This window comes from Mastigoproctus giganteus, chromosome 7 (genome assembly GCF_048544385.1).
Source record: "Mastigoproctus giganteus isolate SK-2022 chromosome 7, ASM4854438v1, whole genome shotgun sequence".
NCBI classification, from domain to species: domain Eukaryota; kingdom Metazoa; phylum Arthropoda; class Arachnida; order Uropygi; family Thelyphonidae; genus Mastigoproctus; species Mastigoproctus giganteus.
In genome coordinates, this window is record NC_143581.1 from 35,981,956 (window position 1) to 36,003,480 (window position 21,525).

At 39.2% G+C, this 21,525-nt stretch overlaps 1 protein-coding gene across 2 annotated transcripts in view; it reads left to right on the forward strand.

The window, feature by feature from the left end:
* RanBPM (Ran-binding protein M) overlaps positions 1-21,525 on the forward strand; it is a 380,347-nt gene that overhangs the window by 302,121 nt on the left and 56,701 nt on the right. For both annotated transcript variants that reach the window (XM_090377616.1, XM_090377617.1), the window contains exon 9: positions 16,479-16,627. In XM_090377616.1, coding sequence (XP_090233742.1) covers positions 16,479-16,627 — 149 coding nt within the window. The remainder of the gene's footprint in view (positions 1-16,478; positions 16,628-21,525) is intronic.

Genomic DNA, 21,525 nt, shown 5'->3' on the forward strand with positions numbered 1-21,525 from the left:
ATGTAGAATAGATGTGCGGAAATTTGCTTTTAGCCAGTGGGTGGTTAATTTCTGGAACAAACATCCATCTGTCGTGGAAGTTGATAGGTTAAATAAATTTAAGGAGGAACTGGACAGGCATTTGGAGGGAATGGTGTGATTTTTTTTTGGCTGGTGCTGCATAAGCTTATACACTTGCTTTCTTGCATCACATGCCACTACTACTACCTATGATTTTTGCCCCCCCCCCCAAAACCCATTCAGGATATGTTCCTAGAAAATGGAGTTAAACAAAACAGTGCTGTATGAGGTCATTCTAACATTAAATAAATGGAGATGCATTCCTAATAACTAAAAGAAACATGCAACACTTGCAGTAATTTAATAAGCTAATTTTCATTATTATTGACATATTAGGTCTTTTAAACTATGTGCAGTTCTCAGGTATATCTTGTACTTTCATATGTTTCTGAACATCCAGCAGGATTTAAATTGCCTAGTTAATGCAGTAGTCTTAATGTGCATAGCAGAATTAACTTAGCCTACACAATGAGTTGTCCGAATCTTGCACTACTTTTAAACAAGTAACATTGCCAAAATATTTCTGCCATTTATTTAAGAGAAACCACCTGTTTAAGTATAGTGCAGTATAAGCATTTGAAAGAAAAAGGCAAATAAGAAAATACAAATTATCTACTTCTCTCCTCACATAGGGAACCAACCAGTTGACCTTTGAATATCTTTAAACTGTCAGCCTCAACCACCTGTGGACACAACTTGCTCCAGTCATCAACAACAACTTACTGGCTATAACCCCCTCGACGTGGGCACCTGTACGTGGTGAGGGCACCTCCCAGTGATGCTGCTGGCCTTCCAGATTAGCATCACTGGGATCTAATGCCCATACCTTGGTTCCAGGGTTACATTGTTGGAATCCGGCGTGTGCAGCCATGTGCCGCGACCCGTGGAAACTCAGAAAGGGGGATCCTGGTGGGTGAGGGGGCCCAGCTCTGATATACCACTTTGGCCCCTGCTTCAACAAGACGGGTGGTCCCGGACCGGCCCAACTGGGATCAATCAGCGGGTGGTTTTTTACTGCTAGGGTCAACTGCGTTCCAATAAGTCTCCCTCCCTTTGGTCCTGGGATGGGATCAAGATTTATTGGTAACATGGATATGGTGCTCCTAAGCGAACTTGGCGTCCCATTCTTGTATGCAGTATCTGCTAGCTCATGAGTGGGCATCCCCTCGTTGGGCTCCATGGTGGGTGAGGTACTTAAGGCATCAAAAACTTTCTCTTTACTCCTATGAGTAATTTCAACCTTTCAAACCTCTCTGGGGCGTCTACGAGGTCCCTACCTGAAACTGATGAAGAGAATATAATATCAAAAAAGAAATACCAAACAGAAGCTGCACCACCTCATGTACCTCGATTCCTTATTGTACATTCTACCGGTGAAAAGGAAATAGGCAAAATGTCGCCCTTCTTCATTCAGAAGGGTCTTGAAGGGCTGGCAGGGTCCCCGAAGTCGGTAAAACAACTTAGATCGGGTGACCTTTTAGTTTCAGTGCGGCATTCAGAATTGCTTCTCCAAGCAACATCTCTTGGGGGCATTCCAATTAAGATATCACCACAGGACATTGAATACATCGCGTGGCGTAATTGCCGAGTGGGATCTCCTTGCAACATCTGAAGAGGAGATATGCACCGAACTGAGAGATCAAGGAGTAACAGCCTTCCAGAGGATATTTATGCATAAGGAGGGAAAACTAGTTCCAACTAGAGTTCTTATCCTTACATTTAACACTCCTAAACCGCCTACTTCCATCAAGGCTGGTTATCTGAACTGTCCTGTAAGCCTGTACATTCCGAACCCGTTGCGATGTTTCAGATGCCAAAAATATGGCACTCTCAGATGTCATGTCGTGGATCACCTGCTTGTGCCCACTGTGGAGCAGAAGAACATGACACAAAGGAATGTTCTGCCTTGAAACCGGCACGAATTGTGGCGGTGAACACTGCATATTCAAGAGCATGCCAAAGATGGAAAGACGAAAAACAAATTCAAAAAATCAAGACGGAACAGAACATCCCATATGTGGAAGCAAAGAAAGAGATAATATCAGTAAACAGTGGAAAATCTTATGCACAAGCAGTTTTGAGGAAGGTTTCAATTTCAACGCAAACTGATATTTCAGTCTCGCCACGTGATTCTTTTACACCCCAAGCCCGATATTTGTTGACACAAGCACAGCAAGATAAAGCAGTCGCTACTCCCATTTCAATACCAACCAAGGAAGTAGCACCTAAAGAAAAATCACCTCTAAAACCCCGCCTGTTATTAATGAGGTACAGGAGAAAATGGAGGTAAATGAAGAAGCTGAAAGTGTGGAAGAATCTATTCTGGATCTTCATCCGGAGGAAGAAATGGATATTGGGCACCCTCAATTTCCCAAAAGCAGAATAAAACCCAAGGCGGGCCAATCAAAACCCGCATCACTTCGGAAGCCAGCCAACGGTTCCACTAATTCCAAGTAATGATGGCTAAATTACTGCAATGGAATTGTCGTGGATTCCGATGAAATATGGAGGATGTCAAAATGCTAATGCGCAAACACGAACCTGTTTGCTTTTGTTTGCAAGAAACGTACCTAAAAGCAAATGATGACCCCATTTTGCGAAATTTTACTGCTGTTCATAAAGACAGAACGGGGATGGCCCCACCCATGGAGGAGTCGCAATCCTTGTGGGCAACCATACCCCTTTCTCACAAGTTCAATTGAACACTAACTTAGAAGCAGTAGCCATTCGCTTAGGAATAGGGTCTTTTCTTACAATATGTTCTATATATTTGCCTCCTGGGACACACATTTCCCAGGTAGATCTCGACAATCTTATTACGCAATTGCCCTCTCCTTTTTTACGTCTTGGAAACTTTAATGGACATAGTACCCTGTGGGGTAGTGCAGAAACTAATGAACGAGGTCGTATTGTTGAACGTGTGCTCGACAATAACTGCCTTTCATTACTAAATATGGGAATAAACACCTATTTCCATATGCCTACCCGTACTTTCTCTACTAAATATTTATTTAGTTTCATTACTAAATATAGGAATAAACCTATATTTAGTAATGAATACCTGTACTTTCTCTGCCATCGATCTTTCCATCTGCTCGTCTTCTCTGCTACCTGTGCTTTCCTGGGAAGTGAAACAGAATCCTTTTGGAAGCAATCACTTCCCCGTAATATCTACCATAGTGGATGGACAACCTTGTCATTCATTTAGGAACTCCACTTTCGAAGTATGATCAAGCAGACTGGAGTAAATTTTCACGGATTACTGAATTTGATCCTGTACAAATTCAACAGGAGTCAATTGATGAAGCAGTGAAGTATATCACAGAGTGTATTATCCATGCAGCGGCAATTGCAATTCCAAAAACATCCTCCTGATTTCTACGTTTTCCAAAGCCATGGTGGAACCAAGATTGTAAAGAAGCAAGAAAGTTACAAAATCGGGCATGGGGAAAATTCCGACGTTACCCCACCACCGCAAATCTTATAGCCTTTAAACGTGCCTGTGCCAAAGCATGATTTATATGCCGACAGAGCCAAAAGGAATGCTGAGTCAAGTTTACATCCTCAGTTAACCAGATGACTAGTGCCAAAGTCGTCTGGGATAAAATTCGGAAGATGATGGGTAAATACACATCAGTTCCCTCATCTATGTTACAACATAATGGTTGTACATTAGCAGACCCAACTGCTATTGCCAACACTCTAGGAGAAGTATTCTCCACTATATCTGCTGAAACTTCATACTCTGCTGAGTTTCTAGTTTTAAAGAAAAAATTACAGAAACAAAGACTCAACTTCCCTTCAAGCAAAGCCGAATCTTATAACCTGCCTTTTAGTGAAGTGGAATTAACCTTTGCACTTGCTACCGCGAAAGTGAGTGCCATAGGGCCAGATGAAATTCAATATGAAATGATAAAACATCTTCCATCTCACTCTCTAGAGCTGTTGCTACATCTCTACAACCAAATTTATTTGGAGGATCAATTTCCCGTTTCTTGGCAAAGGCAACCGTTCTCGCTTTCCCAAAGCCAGGAAAAGACCCCAAAATTCCTAGCAACTATCATCCAATTGCTCTGACCAGTTGCTTGTGTAAGGTTTTGAAAAAAAATGGTGAATGCCCACCTTATATATTACCTTGAGGCAAACGACCATTTGAACAATATTCAGTGCAACTTCCGAAGGAATCGGTCCACTTTTGACCATTTAATCCGACTGGAAACAGCTATTCGCGATGCATTTATAAAGCATGAGCACTTGGTATCAGTTTTCTTTGACATGGAAAAAGCTTATGACACAACCTGGAGGTATGGTGTTTTAAAAGACCTCTATTCTTTTGGTCAGAGAGGCCACCTTCCTATTTTTATCAGAAATTTTTTATCTAAACGACTCTTCCAGGTTCATGTTAAATCCAGTGTGTCCCACCTTTTTTGTCAAGAGGAAGGAGTTCCCCAAGGATCTGTCCTCAGTGTTACGCTGTTTGTAGTCAAAGTTAACTCCATTACAAAACAGCTTCCTCCTTCAGTAAATAGTGCCTTGTTGATGATTTTAGTATTTTTTCTCTCCTGTAGCATGAGAGTTATTGAACGACAATTGCAACAAGCAGTCAATCACCTTAGTTCCTGGGTTTTAACCAATGGGTTTAGGTTTTCTGCCCAAAAGATCATTTGTGTGCACTTTTGCCGCAAATGGAATCTACATCCTGACCCAGAACTCCGACTTGGACAAAATCCAATTCCTGTGATAGCAGAAACAAAATTTTTGGGACTTATCTTTGATTAAAAAAAACTGACATTCCTACACCATATCCGTCAGCTTAGAGCAAAATACACGAGGGGTTTGAACATGCTCAGTGCTATCTCCTCCAACTTTTGGGAAGCAGATAAAAGCACATTATTGCATCTATACCGAGCACTCGTTCGCTCTAAACTTGACTATGGTTCCCAAGCTTATTCTTCTGCTAGAAATTCTGTACTCCGATGGCTTGACCCAATCCACCATAAAGCCATTCGGATTGCCACTGGGGTATTCCGTACTTTGCCTGTCCAAAGTCTATACGTTGAAGCCAATGAACCACCATTGATGCTTCAATGTCAGCAATTGTCGTTACAATATGCTATAAAAATAAAATCCCTGCCTAACCATCCTACGTGGACATCTGTCTATATGCCACGGTGGAAAAAATTGTGGGATCTGCTTATGTCTTTCCAAGCAAAACAATCTGCAGTCGTATTCCAAGTGAATATAGCATATACACTGCAGAGCTACATGCAATAGAACCTTGGATCATATAAAAACCCACCAGTACCAAAGGTGCATTTTATATACCGACTCCCTAAGTGCATTACAGGCCTTATCCAATGTGAGAAGCACTCACCCAGTATTATGTCGAGTGCAGCAAATATTATACTCCCTTTCAGAGTTAAACTTTGATATTCACTTTTGCTGGATCCCTAGCCATGTTAGTATCAGAGGCAATAACTTGGCTGATGCAGCAGCAAAATCAGCAATGCCACAAAGTCGCATCCGCTTGTCAGTCTCCTATACAGACTGCAAGCAACTGATCTACAAAAAATTATGTGCGTGTTGGCAAGAATCTTGGAATGGGTGCCCTACCAACAAGCTGAATGAAATTAAGCCTGTAATAATGCATTAGCATTAGTAGAGGCATTTGATGCAAGAAAGCAAGCTTATGCAGCATCAGCCAAAAAAAAAAATCAATAAATAAAAAATAACCACTTCCACTTCACCCCTCTGTTCGTTCGAAATACCTGTCCAGCTGAGCCTTAAACTTATTTAGGCTATCAACTTCCACGACAAGGGATGAAAGTCGGTTCCACCAACCAACCACCTGCTGGCTAAAGGCAAATTTCCTCACGTCTATCCTACATCTGTCTTTCCTCAATTTGAATTTATGCCCTCTCAGGTGATTATTCTGAGCAAGAGAAAGAATCCCATCAGCATGCTTTGGCATTCTAGTCAGCGCAGGGTTCGACGGGAGGAAGTAATTCTTGCTCGGCTACGGATAGGACATTCTCACCTGATGCATTCGTATTTGTTGAGGGCTGATGATAATCCTGTGTGTAGACATTGTAAAGCAAATTTAACTATCTGTCATATTTTAGTCAAATGTACATATTTTAATAATGAACGCCGTTTATGTTTTAACCATCTGTCTGAGCCTTATACACTCAGGTAGATTTTATCTGACAATGACAATGTATCAGATGTAATCAGGTTTTTACAACTGATTAATCTACATAGTTTTATTTAGATTGCTCTCTTTAATATATTATAAATGTTTTATGCCCTATTTTTGTTTATAATATATTAACTAGATATGTTATTTTATATTATTACATATTTATATTTTATTACCTTAGACTTGGTGCACAATAGCCTTAGATGCTGATGCGCCATTAAACTCCCAATAACCAACCAACTGGCTAAAACAAAATTTCCTACAATCTAGTAGGAAACTGGCTAGTCCTTCAAGAAGAAATAGACAGTTCTTCCTTGAATTTATTCACACTATCCACTTCCACAACAACAGATGGAAGCTTGCCTCAATTTGAATATATGCCCCATCACGTGCATAGTCTGAGCAAAAGGAAGAATCCCATCAACATAAAAGAGTTTTCTCGAGTCATTCAAAGCCTTAAACATCTCGATCAGATCACCTTTTGGCGATCTGATCGAGATGTTTAGTAAGAGCACCCCTTTGTTCTCCCTCACCAATCTCATTGCCCTTCTCTGTACCCATTCCAACAGCTCTACACCCTTCCTAAAATGAGACCTCCAGACCTGTAATAAGTACTTAAGATGTGGCCTGACCACTGAATTATACAATGGGATAATCACCTCCTTATCCATGCTAGCAAAATTCCTGTATATCATTGACAAAACCCCATGGGCTGTCCTGACAGCCTATCTGCACTGTTCAGAGGACTTCATATCAGCGTGTGCAATTACTCCCAGAGCCTTTTCATTTTCCACTACCCTGAGTGAAGTACTACACATTTGATTACTCTGGGGTTATTGCTATATTTAGATCTTGTTGCAGCAGCTTACCCTGATTACTATTATTGACCACCCTTCCAAATGTATCATCTGCAAACTTAGATATTAAGCCTGATATACATTCACCAATATCATTAATAAATGGGGTGCATTTATTTATATTAAAATAAAACAACATAGTGCACCCAGTACTGAACCCTGGGAAACTCCACTAATAACATTAGTCTGCAAAGAGCAATGCCCATTGATAACTACTGTCTTTTTACACCTAACCATCCCTTTATCCATAGCAGTAACTTTCCCCACACTGCTCCAATTTGTACAGCAGTCTTTTTATATCTTTGTACTGCTTTGTACAGCAGTACACAGATATAAAAATATCCTTATTGAAAGCTTTATTGAAATCCAAGTATAGGATGTCAAAATTATATTTTGCATCCAGTTCCTTTGTCACTGCATCATAGTATCCAAAAAATTGTTCAGACAAGAACTCCTCTTAACACATCCATGCTATGACTGAGGTGTAACTGCCATCCTGTCTAGATTATTATGATTACTTCTTTAACCAGTGACTCCATTATTTTTCCTGGAACAGATGTTCAGCTAAGAGGTCTCTAATTATTCATGTCACCCTTTGATCCACATTTGTGAATGTGGATACATTTGCACATTTCCAGTCCACAGACTTCCCCTGAATCCAGAGACACCCTCATAATTTTAGCTAAGGGTTTGTTTACCTCTGTCTCCTTTAATATAATTGGATATATCCCATCCACCCCAGGTGCTTGTTTTATATTTAACTTCAACAATTTTTCTTCAACTTTCCTAACATTTATTATAAAATCATTCAGCACCCTGTTAGAGTTTGATAAACTTCTGGCATCTCCTTCCCTAAAGAATTCTTAATGTGTGAATGTATATGCAAAATACCTATTCAGCCTAGTAGCAACCTGAGCAGGACCATCAACACTCAGGGAACAAGAAAATGCTTTTCTTGGAATTCCTTGCCAGAAACTTTCTGTTATCTGCCTTAGCTTGTCTAAACTCCTTTGCGACTTTATTTCAGACTAGTTTATATCTACCATAGGCTCCTGTATCACCCAGTAATTTATATGCACCTCTTTGCATTTTTCTTCTCTGCCGCATGTCTCAATAGTTCATCTGACATCCGTTTAGGTTTACTCTGTGAGTGACCAGTCCACAAGTTCCAGTCAATATCTGGAAAGTTAAAATCGTCCATTATAACACATTCTGATGTATTGGCCCCACTTTTTCTTGTACAGTTGTTTGCTATACTCATCACAGTCATATAGTCTATAATGCACTCCTAATCTCATTTTTGTTTTCTCAGTGCTTATGCCATACTAAACTGATTCAACATTGCACTGGCCATCCATGTCAACTGGATGCACTGCCTCAGATTTTATGTGCTTCTGAACTAAGAGCATAACCCCTCTGAATCACTTATATCTGAGTGACACCATGTCTTTGATATCCCCCATAATGTCTGCATTTAATGACTTGACTAGCACTCCAATTTAATCAAATTCATTTATCGTTTTCCTAACATCTGTGTTCATGCAAGTATACATGTACTCCATTCCTACTCTTAGTTGCCCTAACACAGTCCACATATTGCCTTGTTCCGAGGTGACCTTCAGCAAACCTTAAAATCTCTGGTACCTTGCTTTCCAAGCTATTGCATGTTCCAATAGAAGCAGTGCAAGAATCACTTTTACTTCTGCCTGCAGTTATTGTTAATCTGTTAGTCTGTGTATCTCCCAAAGAAGCGGTTTTCCTACCCACCTAACACTGCCTCGATACATCAGCAAATATTCTTTCATCTTTTTTCATCCCTGCAGAAGAGGTTTCTCCTGTTAACAAGCACAAACCATCCTGAGAAAAATTCAAATTCTTTATAACGGTGAATGTTCTGCCTTCATTTATTTTAACCCCTCATTGAGTCTTATAAATTTTCAGCACATAGTCAGGTCCTCTAAGGTGCTTGGTTGCCAAGCTCTGTAGCCCATAATTGAAGTCTTACCTTGTACAGTTGCCCTTTTGTCAATCTAATGTGAGAAGAACCAGTAAGTCCTGAAATTGGCTGTCATATTTTAAGTGAATAATAGATTGACCTCTTGGCAGTTCCATTTCTTTGAAAGTAGTGCAATACCAAGGAAGTGTATTGTGAAGGCAAAGTTTGTTCTGCAGTAAATAATAAAATTGCTTCTTTGCCTGAGCAGTTTATATTTTGGCAGACAAAAACACATGAAATATAAAATAAATAGCATACAGGAAAGAATGCACCAAATGTTTTTGGTTGCTAACAGACTTCAGAAAGAAAATTTGAGTACTGTCATGAATTTATTTCAATATGTTGAAACAAATATTTTTGAGTATTATGGCAAGCATTTCTTGTATTTTGACTTGTGATTTTCATCAAAGACCACATGCTGTATGTGTGGAGGAGACCAGCAAAGGTTATAGCATTAGTAGAGGCATATGATGCAAGAAAGCAAGCTTATGCAGCATCAGCCAAAAAAAACCGTTCCCATTTCACCCCTCTGTTCATTCCAAATACCTGTCCAGCTCAGCCTTAAGTTTATTTAGGCTATCAACTTCCACAACAAGGGATGGAAGTCTGTTCCACCAACCAACTACCCGCTGGCTAAAGGCAAGCTTCCGCACATCCATACTACATCTGTCTTTCCTCAGTTGGAATTTATGTCATCCCAGGTGATTATTCTGAGCAAAAGGAAGAATCCCGTCACCATTGAGCATGCTCAAACCATTCAAGGCTTTATACACCTCAATCAGATCACCTCGCAGGTGCCTAGTCTCCAGACTGTAATTTGCAAAATTTAAGCCTTTCTTCGCAAGAGCAACACTTTGTTCCATTCACTAATCTTATTGCCATTCTCTGTACTTGTTCCAACAGCTCTACATCCTTCTTAAAATGAAGTCTCCAGACCTGTATACAGTACTCAAGGTGTGGCCTGACCATTGCCTTATACAAGGGGATAATCACCTCTTTATCCCTGCTAGACAAGACAAGACACTGTGAGCTACTCTTCTAGACCATCTGCACTGATCAGAAAATTTCATATCTGCATGAACAATTACCCCTAGGTCCTTTTTGTTCTCTACCACTGTCAGTGTAGTACCACAGAGTTGATATGTCACTGGGGTTACTGCTTCCCATATGTAGTACTTTACATTTGTCAATGTTAAACTTCATTTGCCACCTCTCAGCCCATCTGCTCAACCTTTCCAGATCCTGTTGCAGCAGCATAGCATCAGTAGTGTCCTTAACAACCCTGCCAACCTTCGTAACATCTGCAAACTTGGACATTAAGTTTGATGTATCAATATCATTTATAAATACAGAAATCAACAATGGACCAAAAACTGAACCCTGAGGGACTCCACTAATAACATTAGTCCACGATGAGCTGTGTCCATTGATTACCATTCTCTGTCCTCTCCCCCTCAACCACCCCTTTATCCATAGCAGCAATTTGCCTCCAATGCGACACTGCTCCAATTTCTGTAGCAGTCTTCCATGTGCAACAGTATCAAAAGCCTTTCTAAGATCCAAGTGTATAATATCAAAGTTATTACGTGCATCCAGTTCCTTTGTGACCACATCATAGTATCCACTCAAATTGGTCAGGCAAGACTTTCCCTTAACAAAACCATGCTGTGTCCGAGCTGTAACTGAAGTCTTGTCTAGATGATCCTGCAGTGCTTCTTTAACCAGTGCCTCCATTAATTTTCCTGTAACAGAAGTTAAACTAACAGGTTTATAATTACTTGTGTTGCCCTTTGATCCTCCTTTGTGAATTGGGGTCACATTTGCACTTCTCCAGTCTATGGGTACCTCCCCCTGAGTCCATAGAAGCTCTCATAATTATAGCTAAAGGTTTGCTTACTTCCTTTGCTGCCTCCTTTAATATAACTGGATAGATCCTGTCCACCCCAGGTGCCTTTTTTATGTTTATCTTCAACAATTTCTCCTCCCCTTTCCTCTCAGTTATTACAAAATCATCTACCTCAATTCCAGAGTTTAACTAACCTCTGGCTTTCCCATCCCTGAATAACTCCTCATTGGTGAATGTAGATGCAAAATACTTATTTAGTTTTTTAGTCACCTGAGCAGGATCATCAACAGTTGAACCACCAATATCCAGTGGACCAATCTGATTCATCCCTTTCCTCCTAGAGTTTACATAGGTAAAGAACTCTTTGTTGTTTTTCTTTGCATCCTTTGCCAAGGATTTCTCATAATCTCCTGTGTGACTTGGTTACAGACCAGCTTATATCTATCATAGGCTTCCATGTCACCCATTAATTTATATGTATCCCATGCATTTTTCTTCTCTGCCATATGTCTCATTAGTTCATCTGACATCCATTTAGGCCTAACCTTGAACAATATTTCTTAGTTGGTATGTAAAGCCTAGTAGCTTCCAAGATAAATTCTTTAAATGCTTCCCATTTTGAATTTGCTGTTGGTAACATCATCAGTTGGTCCCACTGTATAGAATTTAAATACTGTTTCAGACCACTATAGTCACCTTTACGAAAGCAAAAACCATTCCCTTTACCCCAGATGGTAGTTACCTATTTGAGTAAATCCCACTTCAGCACACTGTGATCACTACCATCTAGTGGTTCCTTTATCTGCAGATTCTTAATGCATGAAGAATCACTACTGATAATCAGATCAAGAGTATTACTCCCTCTAGTTGCCTTCCGAAGATGCTGATGTAGAAAATAATCATCCAATAAATCCACAAAAGCCTTGCTGGTGTGTGAGTGACCAAAAAGATTTTCAGTACTTTTCGAATCTGCGGCAATTAGAAGTAAAAGATGAAGACTTAGAGATATATATACACAAAACATCTTCAAAATTTGAGCGATGATTTTAAATTGTGCTTTGCAGATTTTGAAAACATGCACATTCCAGGTTGGATTATCACGCCATTTTCTGCAGGTATTGAAAATATCGAATGTAACTTACAAGATGAACTTATTGAATTGTCAGTTGATCCTGAAGCTAAGATGCTTTTTAAAAATAGGACTTTAAGTTACTTTTGAACGAATATAAATGTTGTAGAAAAATATCCAAAACCTTCTGAAGTGGTACTCCCTTTTTGCTTGCATTTCCAAGCTCGTACGTGGTTGAAGTTGGTTTCAGCTATGTTAATTCCATTTTAACAAAACAAAGAAATAAGCTAGATATAGAATTCTGTGGCGATTTAAGACTGAAACTTGTTAATTTTGAACCCAACATTGCTAATCTTGTCAAGAGTCACGAAGCACACCCTTCACATTGACAACGTTAGTAAATTGTATACTAAGTTAATAAAAGTCTTATTTTCATATATATAAGGAAGATTGTATTATTGTTATCTAAATTAAATTTTATATTTTATATATTATTTATCCCTCCTATCAAATATGTAATGTTAAGAAGGACGTCAAAAACAAAAACGTATCCCTTTGATGTTAAGCCAATATAATAATATATACTATATTATACATACAATAAACACTGTAACTATAGAATAAACAATCTAAAAACTCACAGAAGCGTTTTTTTTTTTTTTTTTTTTGCATGTCCTATTATAATTGCATAATAGTAAAATAGAGGGGGGGGTCGATAAAAAGTTAAGAAACTCTTGAAGGGGTCGACGGTCAAAGAAGTTTGGCGACCCCTGGCCTAGTATCTTCCAAGATTAATTCCTTGAATGCTTCCCATTTTGAATTCACTGTTTTAAACCTCATCAGTTGATCCCACTGTATAGAATTTAAAACTGTCTGAGTCCATTGTAGTCACCTTTACGAAAACAAAAACCCTTCCCTTTACCCTTGATGGTAGTTACATCTTTAAGTAAATCTCACATCAGTACACTGTGATCACTGTCACCTAGTGGTTGCTTTATCTGCAAATCCTTAATGCATGAATAATCACCGCTGATAATCAGATCAAGAGTATTACTCCATATGGTTGCCCCTCAAACATGTTACTGTTGAAAACAATCCTCCAATAAATCTACAAAAGTCTTGCTAGCATGTGAATGACCAACCCACAAGTTCCAGTCAATATCTGGAAAGTTAAAATACCTCATTACAAGACATTCTGGTTTACTGGTGCACTATTTCTCTTCACAATTGTTTGTTGTACTCATCAGAGTTATTAGACCTATAACACACTCCTACGGTCATTTTCCCTTTCCCACTGCTTATGTCACACCAAACTAACTCAATATTGCACTGTCCACCCATATCAACTGAACTGGATGCACTTCCTTAGATTTTATTTGTTTCTTAACTAAAAGTATAACCCCCTCCTCCCTGTCTATCCTTTCTGTACACATTGTACTCCTCAAATTTCAATTCTGCACTGCTGATATCTGTGTGACACCATGATATCTCAACAATATCTGCCTATGATGTCTTGATCAACATTTCAAATTCATCAGATTTATTTACTATACTTCTGGCATTGGTGTACATGCACCCGTTCTTACTCTTAGTTAACCTAACACAACCCATGTATTTACTTGTTCCATGATCACTCCCAGCTGCTGTTGATGAAATCACTAGCAACCTGCTCTCTAGGCTGCTGCTTATTACAATAGAAGCAGTACAAGCACTTTTGCCTCTGTCTTTGGCTACTGTTAATCTACTACTACTTGGGGGAGAGTCCGTGACTCTCCCCCAAGCTAGCAGTTTTCCGACCTACCTTACACTGCCTCAGTAGCATCAACAAATATTCTTGCACCCTTTCTATTTAAGTGTTTCCCATCCGTGTAGAAGCAGTCTCTCCTGTTAGCAATGTTCTCATAACCCTCAATTTTTTTGTGTTCTTATGTGCGTGTGCCTCAACGTACATGAATGTTGCATTCTTGCTAAAATAAGCCTGGTAGCTTTTTTTGCGACAGTTGCCGAGAAGTGGTATTAAAATCTCAGCGGAAGTCACTCTCACAACCTGTGAGAAAAGACTATGAACTCTATTTTGGATGTAAGGTTGGAGATAAAATAAGGGCTCTAAAGATTTCCTGTTGCTTTCGTTCAAGGACATTAAAAGGGCTGGCTTAGAGGTAGTCATAAATCAATGCCTTTTGCTGTTCTGGTGATATGGCAAGAACCTTGAGACCACCTAAACAATTGTTACTTTTGTATGACCATATAATTTTTGTGTTTTTGGAAATCCAAGCATTGGCCATGATATAGCCAAGCGGTCAGGAGTGTGAGGGCAGTAGCATGCACTCTTTGAGTGGACCAGGGTTCAAGCCCATGACTGCTAAATACAATTAACATTTGCATTGATGATTTATTGTGAACTCCACCAACCTGGTGGTCATGGTGGATTATAAACAAGAACTTTTTTTAAGTAGAGTATTCCATCATACCTTCTGCTCTAAGGCCGGTTCCTCACAGTGATACAGTGCCAAAGTCACCAGAAACTTATTGACTTGACTCTGATTCAGGATCGCAAGAGGAGTCTCTAGAAGCTGCAGAACCCAGAACGAGTACAGATCCAGACTTTTCAACTCTTGATACTGCAAGGCTGCATCTAATCATTCAAGCAGAATTGAACGATTTGGTCAGAGATTTGGACCTCTCCAAAACCATGTTTCTAGAATCATGGCTTCAGCAGTGGAATCTTCTTGAAAAGGATGTCAAGGTATCTTTTTATAAAAAGATGCAATCTAACATAACCTATTACTCCACGGATTGGTTTATTGTAACGATGTCCAGGAACTGAAGAAACAGTTACATCTGAAGCACATCCCTGAGCAGTTGAGGCTTTTTGTTGATTCATCCAATGTCAGTTTGAAAACAGTTTTACTCCATAATGGAAATAAGTATCCATCTGTATCGTTGACCCATATAGTTCACATGAGTACACACTAGTACCTACAGGTTCTTTTGCAAAAAATATGCTACAGAATATCTGTGCTGACCTGAAAGTGGTAGCTTTGCTGACTGGATTGCAAGATGGATATGCTAAATACTGCTGCTTTTTATGCGAGTGGGACAGCCGAGCGAAGGATTGCCACTACGGGGCAAAAAAATGGCAGGCCATTCAGAAAGTACACTAGGCCAGAAAAATGTGGCACCTCCTCCTTTGGTGGATAAGTCAAAAATCTATTTACCTCCATTATACATCAAGCCAGGTTTGATAAAAATATTTGTGAAAGCAATGGACAAAAAAGGAGACAGATTGTTCCGTTTGAGCAAAAGTTTTCTTGAATCAGTGAAGCTTGGATAAAAGAGGGAATTTCTGTGTAGAAAGGAATCACCAAGAAAGAGAAGAATGGAATATCCGGCTCAGGATTTGCCAAGCCTGTACTCACCAAATGTGAACCCCTCTTAGGGAGACACCAATGGAAGATTATAACAAGCAAAAAACAACAAAATAACTGTTTTGTTATCAGATAAACTTCCTGTAAATAGGATAAGGTTAGTAGACCTATTGTTTAATATTTAGTACTCTATGTAACATTTTCTTAAAATATATGAAATCTTTTTTTTACTAGAAACTTAGTTTTCGATTTTAATCCCTTCTCCCTTAAAATTGGTGGGTGTTACAGCAATATGGTTGCCATATTTGAATTCAGCCACATTAAATCAACAAGAATCACCCTGAATTTTAACAAGGAGCAAAAAAAAAAATTTATTTATTTTTTTTTTTTCCCCCAGCCAGTGTTATTGATAACTATTATTTGATGTGGGGGTATAACTCGAGTACTGTGGCAGTAATGACAGTTATTTATTAGGAGGATGTCCGAATAGAGGGAAGTCTTGAAACCTCTGTCATTAGTTAATGAATATAAGAAACTGTTGGAAATGTGTAAAACTGGTAGCAAAATGGTGAATTGCTACTTCTTGTTATAAGTAACAAGGGTTATCGTTTGACTGGTTGATAATTCATTATTTACACAATTCTCTTTCTGTTTTCACCCTTGCTCACATATGGACACAGCTTTTTTCTTTGTAAGTTTTTTGCAGGACTTCTGCAAGTAATTTCAGCAAAACTTTGAGAGAGAGAGAGAGAGAGAGAGAGAGAGAGAGAGAGAGAGAGAGAGAGAGAGAGAGATGGATGAAATTTCAGGTAGGTTTTTCCCTTCAGTTGTATGTTTCACTAAGAATTTGGTCTTCAAGTGAAAAAAAGATGGGGATAGAGTGAATTTATGAAGTTATTTTTAATATGTAGGAATAATTTTTAAAGTAGAAGCCTTAAATGAGGTACTGAATATGGTAACGTTTTGACTCTGAGGTGTAAATTTGGTTTTTAATTATGTCTTTTTAAACATTTAAGGTAGTTAAATTGCAGGTCTGTAATAACACTGAATTTTTTTTTTCTTTTGTTACTCTTGTTTCTTTAGAAATAGATAACCCATATGGAAGGAAAGTATGTGGTGGAAGCCATGCAGCTATAGAGAGGATGCTTCAGTTTGGTAGAGAGCTACATACAATGAGTGTACAGCTAAAGAGAGATTATGGAACAAATGAAATAAACAAAAAAATGCTTCAGGTTAGAAATGTTTTGATGTTTTATTTTAATAAACGAACTGATCATTTAATACAGAAATTACATTAAACTGAAAGTAAAAGTAGATGTTCATTAATTAATGTGCAAATAATTTGCTAATTACTTTCTACCTGATAGTCTAAAACACTGATGGAACTGATATTCGAGTGACATTCAAGTCAAGTAGACCCAATTTCGGTGAAGTCCGGACGGTCTGTGACAGCCAGATCTTCTGCTTGCACTTTCACGATAGTGGGACTGTTAGTAATCATGGGTATAATCTCCATGCACAAGCACACTGGGTGACCACCCAGGTATGAACCAATGTAAGTATCAGAACAGTTAATGGGCCATACTCAATATGGCTTTCGTCAAAACAGGTCATGCTTGGACCTTATGGTCTGAATTTGCTATTCGTAATGCCTTTCCTAAAGGCCGACACCTAGTAATAGTTTCAATAGATATAGAGAAGGCTTTTGACACACCTCTCGGCATGGCATACTTAGAGATCTTTACTCTCTTGGTCTACGAGGCAACCTTCCTATATTTGTGAAGAATTTTCTACATACAGGTCATTTCAAGTTCGATACCAGCATGTGCTTTCTACAACGTTTATTCAAGAAGAAGGTGTTCCTCGGGGATCAGTACTGTGTGCTACTCTTTTCACTCTTAGAATAGATTCCATCACTAAACTTCCAAATACAGTAGAAACTTACCTTTATGCAGATGACCTTTCTATCTCCTGCCATTCCCAAAACACAAGATCTATTGAAAGACAGCTTCAAATATCTCTTAATAAAATACAGCAATGGGCCAACCTAAATGGCTATCAACTCTCACAGCAGAAAATAGTTGCTATCCATTTCTGTAGACAACGCAAGTTTCACCTGGATCCTGAACTTCAAATCTCTAATATATCCATCCCAGTCACTAATAACATCCGATTTCTAGGTTTAATCCTAGACAATAAATTAAACTTCTTAGAGCATATTAAAAATATACGTACTTGCTGTCTAAAAAAGTTGAACATACTCAAAGCTATAGCTGCCCAAACATGAGGTGCAGATCGTACCTCCCTGCTTCGTCTATACAGGGTTTTAATCAGATCACATCTGGATTATGGAGCTGCCATCTACGATTCTGCCAGAGCGAGTGCATTGCATTTGGCTTGACCCAGTGCAACACAGTGCTTTGAGAATTGCACTTGGTGCATTCAGAACATCGCCAGCACACAGTCTCTACATTGATGCTCATGAGCCCCCACTAAGTTTACGTATTAGGAAAGCACTGTTACTGAAGTATGCTGTTAAGATACAAAGTTGTGCATCACATCCCATTGAGTCATGCCTATTCAATTCACCGTTAGAAAACCTTTACAGAAATAAACCTAGCATAGTGAAGCCAGCTGGTCTTTGCCTTCTTGAACTGATGCAGGATTGGAATGTTTCCACCCATTCCATACAACAGATAGAAACTTGCTTTCAACCACCTTGGGATCCTCCTCTTATACAGCTCTGTGACACTCTGCCAATGGGGAAAAAGTGTTTTACCATCCACTATCAAACAACTTCATGCAGTTCACACCCAACGATATACTGATTTTTCCTCAATTTATACAGATGTGTCTAAATCAAATTCAAACGTTGGAGCAGCCGCAGTGTTTCTGAATACCATTATTTCAGCGTCACTCCCATCTGAATTCAGTATATTCTCAGCGGAATTAAATGCAATTAAACTAGCCTTAGAAAATCTTTCTTCTGACTGTTCTTTAAAAGCTGTTATTTATAGTGATTCTCTCAGCTCAATCAAGGCATTTTGTTTTTCCTCATATAAAGTTCACCACGTTCTAAATGAAATTAGAAGATTATTACTGCAGATTGAAGAATGTCATCAACGGTTAATTTTCTGTTGGATTCCGGCACATTCTGGTATTTTGGGCAATGAACTGGCTGATTAAGCTGCAAAAAATCCATCCACCCTTGATTTAACCAATATCCGTGTTCCAGCATAAGCCTATACTTTGATCATTAATGCTGCATGCCTATCAGAATGGACAGCCCTCTGGCACTCTCAGACTAATAATAAACTCTTTCAGTTCAAACAGGAAACAAAAATTTGCCGCTCCAGTGTCTGTACATCAAGAAGAGAAGTAGTAGTCCTTTCAAGGGCAAGAATAAGTCACGCCCATCTGACCCACCTACATTTGTTCACTGGAGATGATCCACCATAGTGTCCACATTGTTCTATAACTCTAACTGTGAAACATATATAGTCTCCGGAGCAATATGGCCTTAGTTGCTAATGCTCCTAAAAACCGAACAAACAAACGTGAAACATATTCTCATTGACTGCCCCTACTATACACAAGACAGAACTTCAACCTTGCTATCACTGGTCAATCTTCGTAAACCAATAACTCTTGAAAATTTCATTGGTGATAAGGCATATATTTCTGAATTTTTTAACTTCCTCAGGCAAACCCAACTTTTTAATTAGTTCTGATTTCAGAATTTTTTCTGACTTTATGGAAATTTCTCATCTCTTTATACAATAAATGAATAGGCACATTATAGCTGTAGCAGCTTATGTGCCATTAGATCTCCATAACAACAACGTGTGGCACCCACATCACATGGATGAATGCTGCCCCTTTGTGTTACCAGGCAATACTAGGTGGTAGATGACTCTCATCAACCAGTGCAATACCACTACTTTGCTTATTGGAGGCTTGAAGTGGTGGAACCCATGTTTAGTCTCCAGAGCTAAGTTCTGGTCAACCCTTCCCCATCTCTTCCATCATGCAGTATGACTGATGACTTTTGAGGTTATGATGAACATCATGGCGAGATCCAATCTTCCTTACATTTCGAGGGTACAGCTCTAAAATGGTGTTCGCAGGCTGGCTGCTAGTTAGTACACCGGACCGGACCGAACCTCTTTAGGAGGCTTCTGGATCAGCTAGTGTATAATCTTGCTGCCTCTACTCTACTCTACTCTGCCAGATAGTGACTGGAGGGAGTCCGAGTAGTGTGTATGCGGGTGGCATTGTTGAGGCCATGTTATGTCAAGGATCTGGGTATATTCTTACCATGTGTATGCCATATCCAAAAAATTGCATTACTTCATTCAGCATGTCCCCCCCCCCACCACTTTTCCTTACTATTAAATACACCGTGAATTGTCAAACTAATAGAGTTAGCTTATCTGCGAAAAGATCTAAACCTCCCAAACACTTCCTAGTTCATTTTACAAATATACGTGGTCTCAATACTAATCTCAATCATGTCCATTTCCACTTACAGTCTGCCAAACCCCATGTACTTTTTCTGGCAGAATCAGTTATCGGTTGATTCAACTACTGCTCCTCTCAGTCGCTGTATGATTCCTTTCCCCTTAAAGTTGGTATTTGTGCATATGTCTGTTCCGATATTCCCTGTCAGAGACTTGGTAATTTTGGAATCTCCTCTTTTCAATCTTCTCTGGCTTAAAATCTCTCTACCTCATTCTGTGAAATTCATCTGTTGTCTCTACTGTTCTCCCAACTCCACTAATCACTTGGAGCTCTTTGACTTTCTCTCTTTGCAACTTGACTCTCTCCAGTCCAACTTTCCTAACAGTGAGGTGATTTTACTTGGTGATTTTAATGTTCACAACACCAGCTGGCTTCCATTTTCTAGTCACATTGAGCCAGCTGGTCAAGATGCTGAGGCTTTTGTAATTTCTAATGACCCTGCACAAATTGTTAATTAACCTACAAGAATACCAGACAATCCCAAGCATACAGCCAACATGCTTGATCTTTTTCTCACAAACAACCCTTCTAAGTACACGGTCAAAGTGAGTGGTTGGTAATAGCCATGAGCCTTTATCTCATGGCTATTCCCAACCTCATGTTGTTTGGCATTACAAGAATGCAAAATGGGATGACCTGCGAGATTTCTTTTCCTTGGTCAGACTAATGTTTCAAAACTTCTAATATCAACGTTTGCTCAAATCATGTCAGCGAAATTATTCTTGTAGGAATGAAATCCTTTATCCCACACTCCACTTTAAAATCTCGTACCTTTATCTAAACCTTGGTTTTCCAATAAATGTACTAAGGCTGTTCAAGAGAAGAATGTTGCATATGGTAATTAGCTTGTTTCCAATTCTTCAGTTTCTTTTTTGCCTACACCAAAGCACGCAACAATTGTAAAACAGTTATTAGTCAGTCCAAACTAGATTTTGAACAGGCAAAGAGTAGAAAATTTGCTTCTTTGCCCTAATAGTAGCTGAGAATTCTGGTCTGTTGCTAAAACTATTGGCCCCAACTTTTGCCCATCTCTGCTACCGCCTCTGTCAAAACCAGATAGTTCTATTGTTGCTTCAGCCAAGAATAAAGCTGACCTGCTAGCATCCCATTTTTCTTCCAACTCATGTATTAATGATCTTGGTAAAACACCTCCCACCATTCCCAACATACTCTTTTCAATGCCTCCTGTGGTCTTCCGTCAAAAGATTTTCGTAAGGATTTTGATGAGTCTTGATGCTAAGAAAGCTCCAGGTTCTGATGGTATTTCTCCAATTGTTCTCAAAACCTGTGCTCCCGAACTTGATCTTGTGTTGTTGTTTGTTTGTTATTTGGTTTTTAGGAGCATTAGCAACTAAGGCCATATTGCTCCGTGGATATGCGGTGGTCATTCCCTGACCTTTCCGCATCCTCCGTATTTGGTGGTCACGGGCTCGAACCCCGGTCTAATCAAGAAGCGTGTGCTACGCACTGCTGCTCTTGCTCCTGTTCTTTGCCATCTTTTTTCACTTTCTTATTGCAAAGATTTTTCCTTTTGCTTGGAAATATGCTCATATCCAGCCAGTTCCTAAAAAAGAGTGACAAATCCCTCCCATCCAATTATCGTCCCATT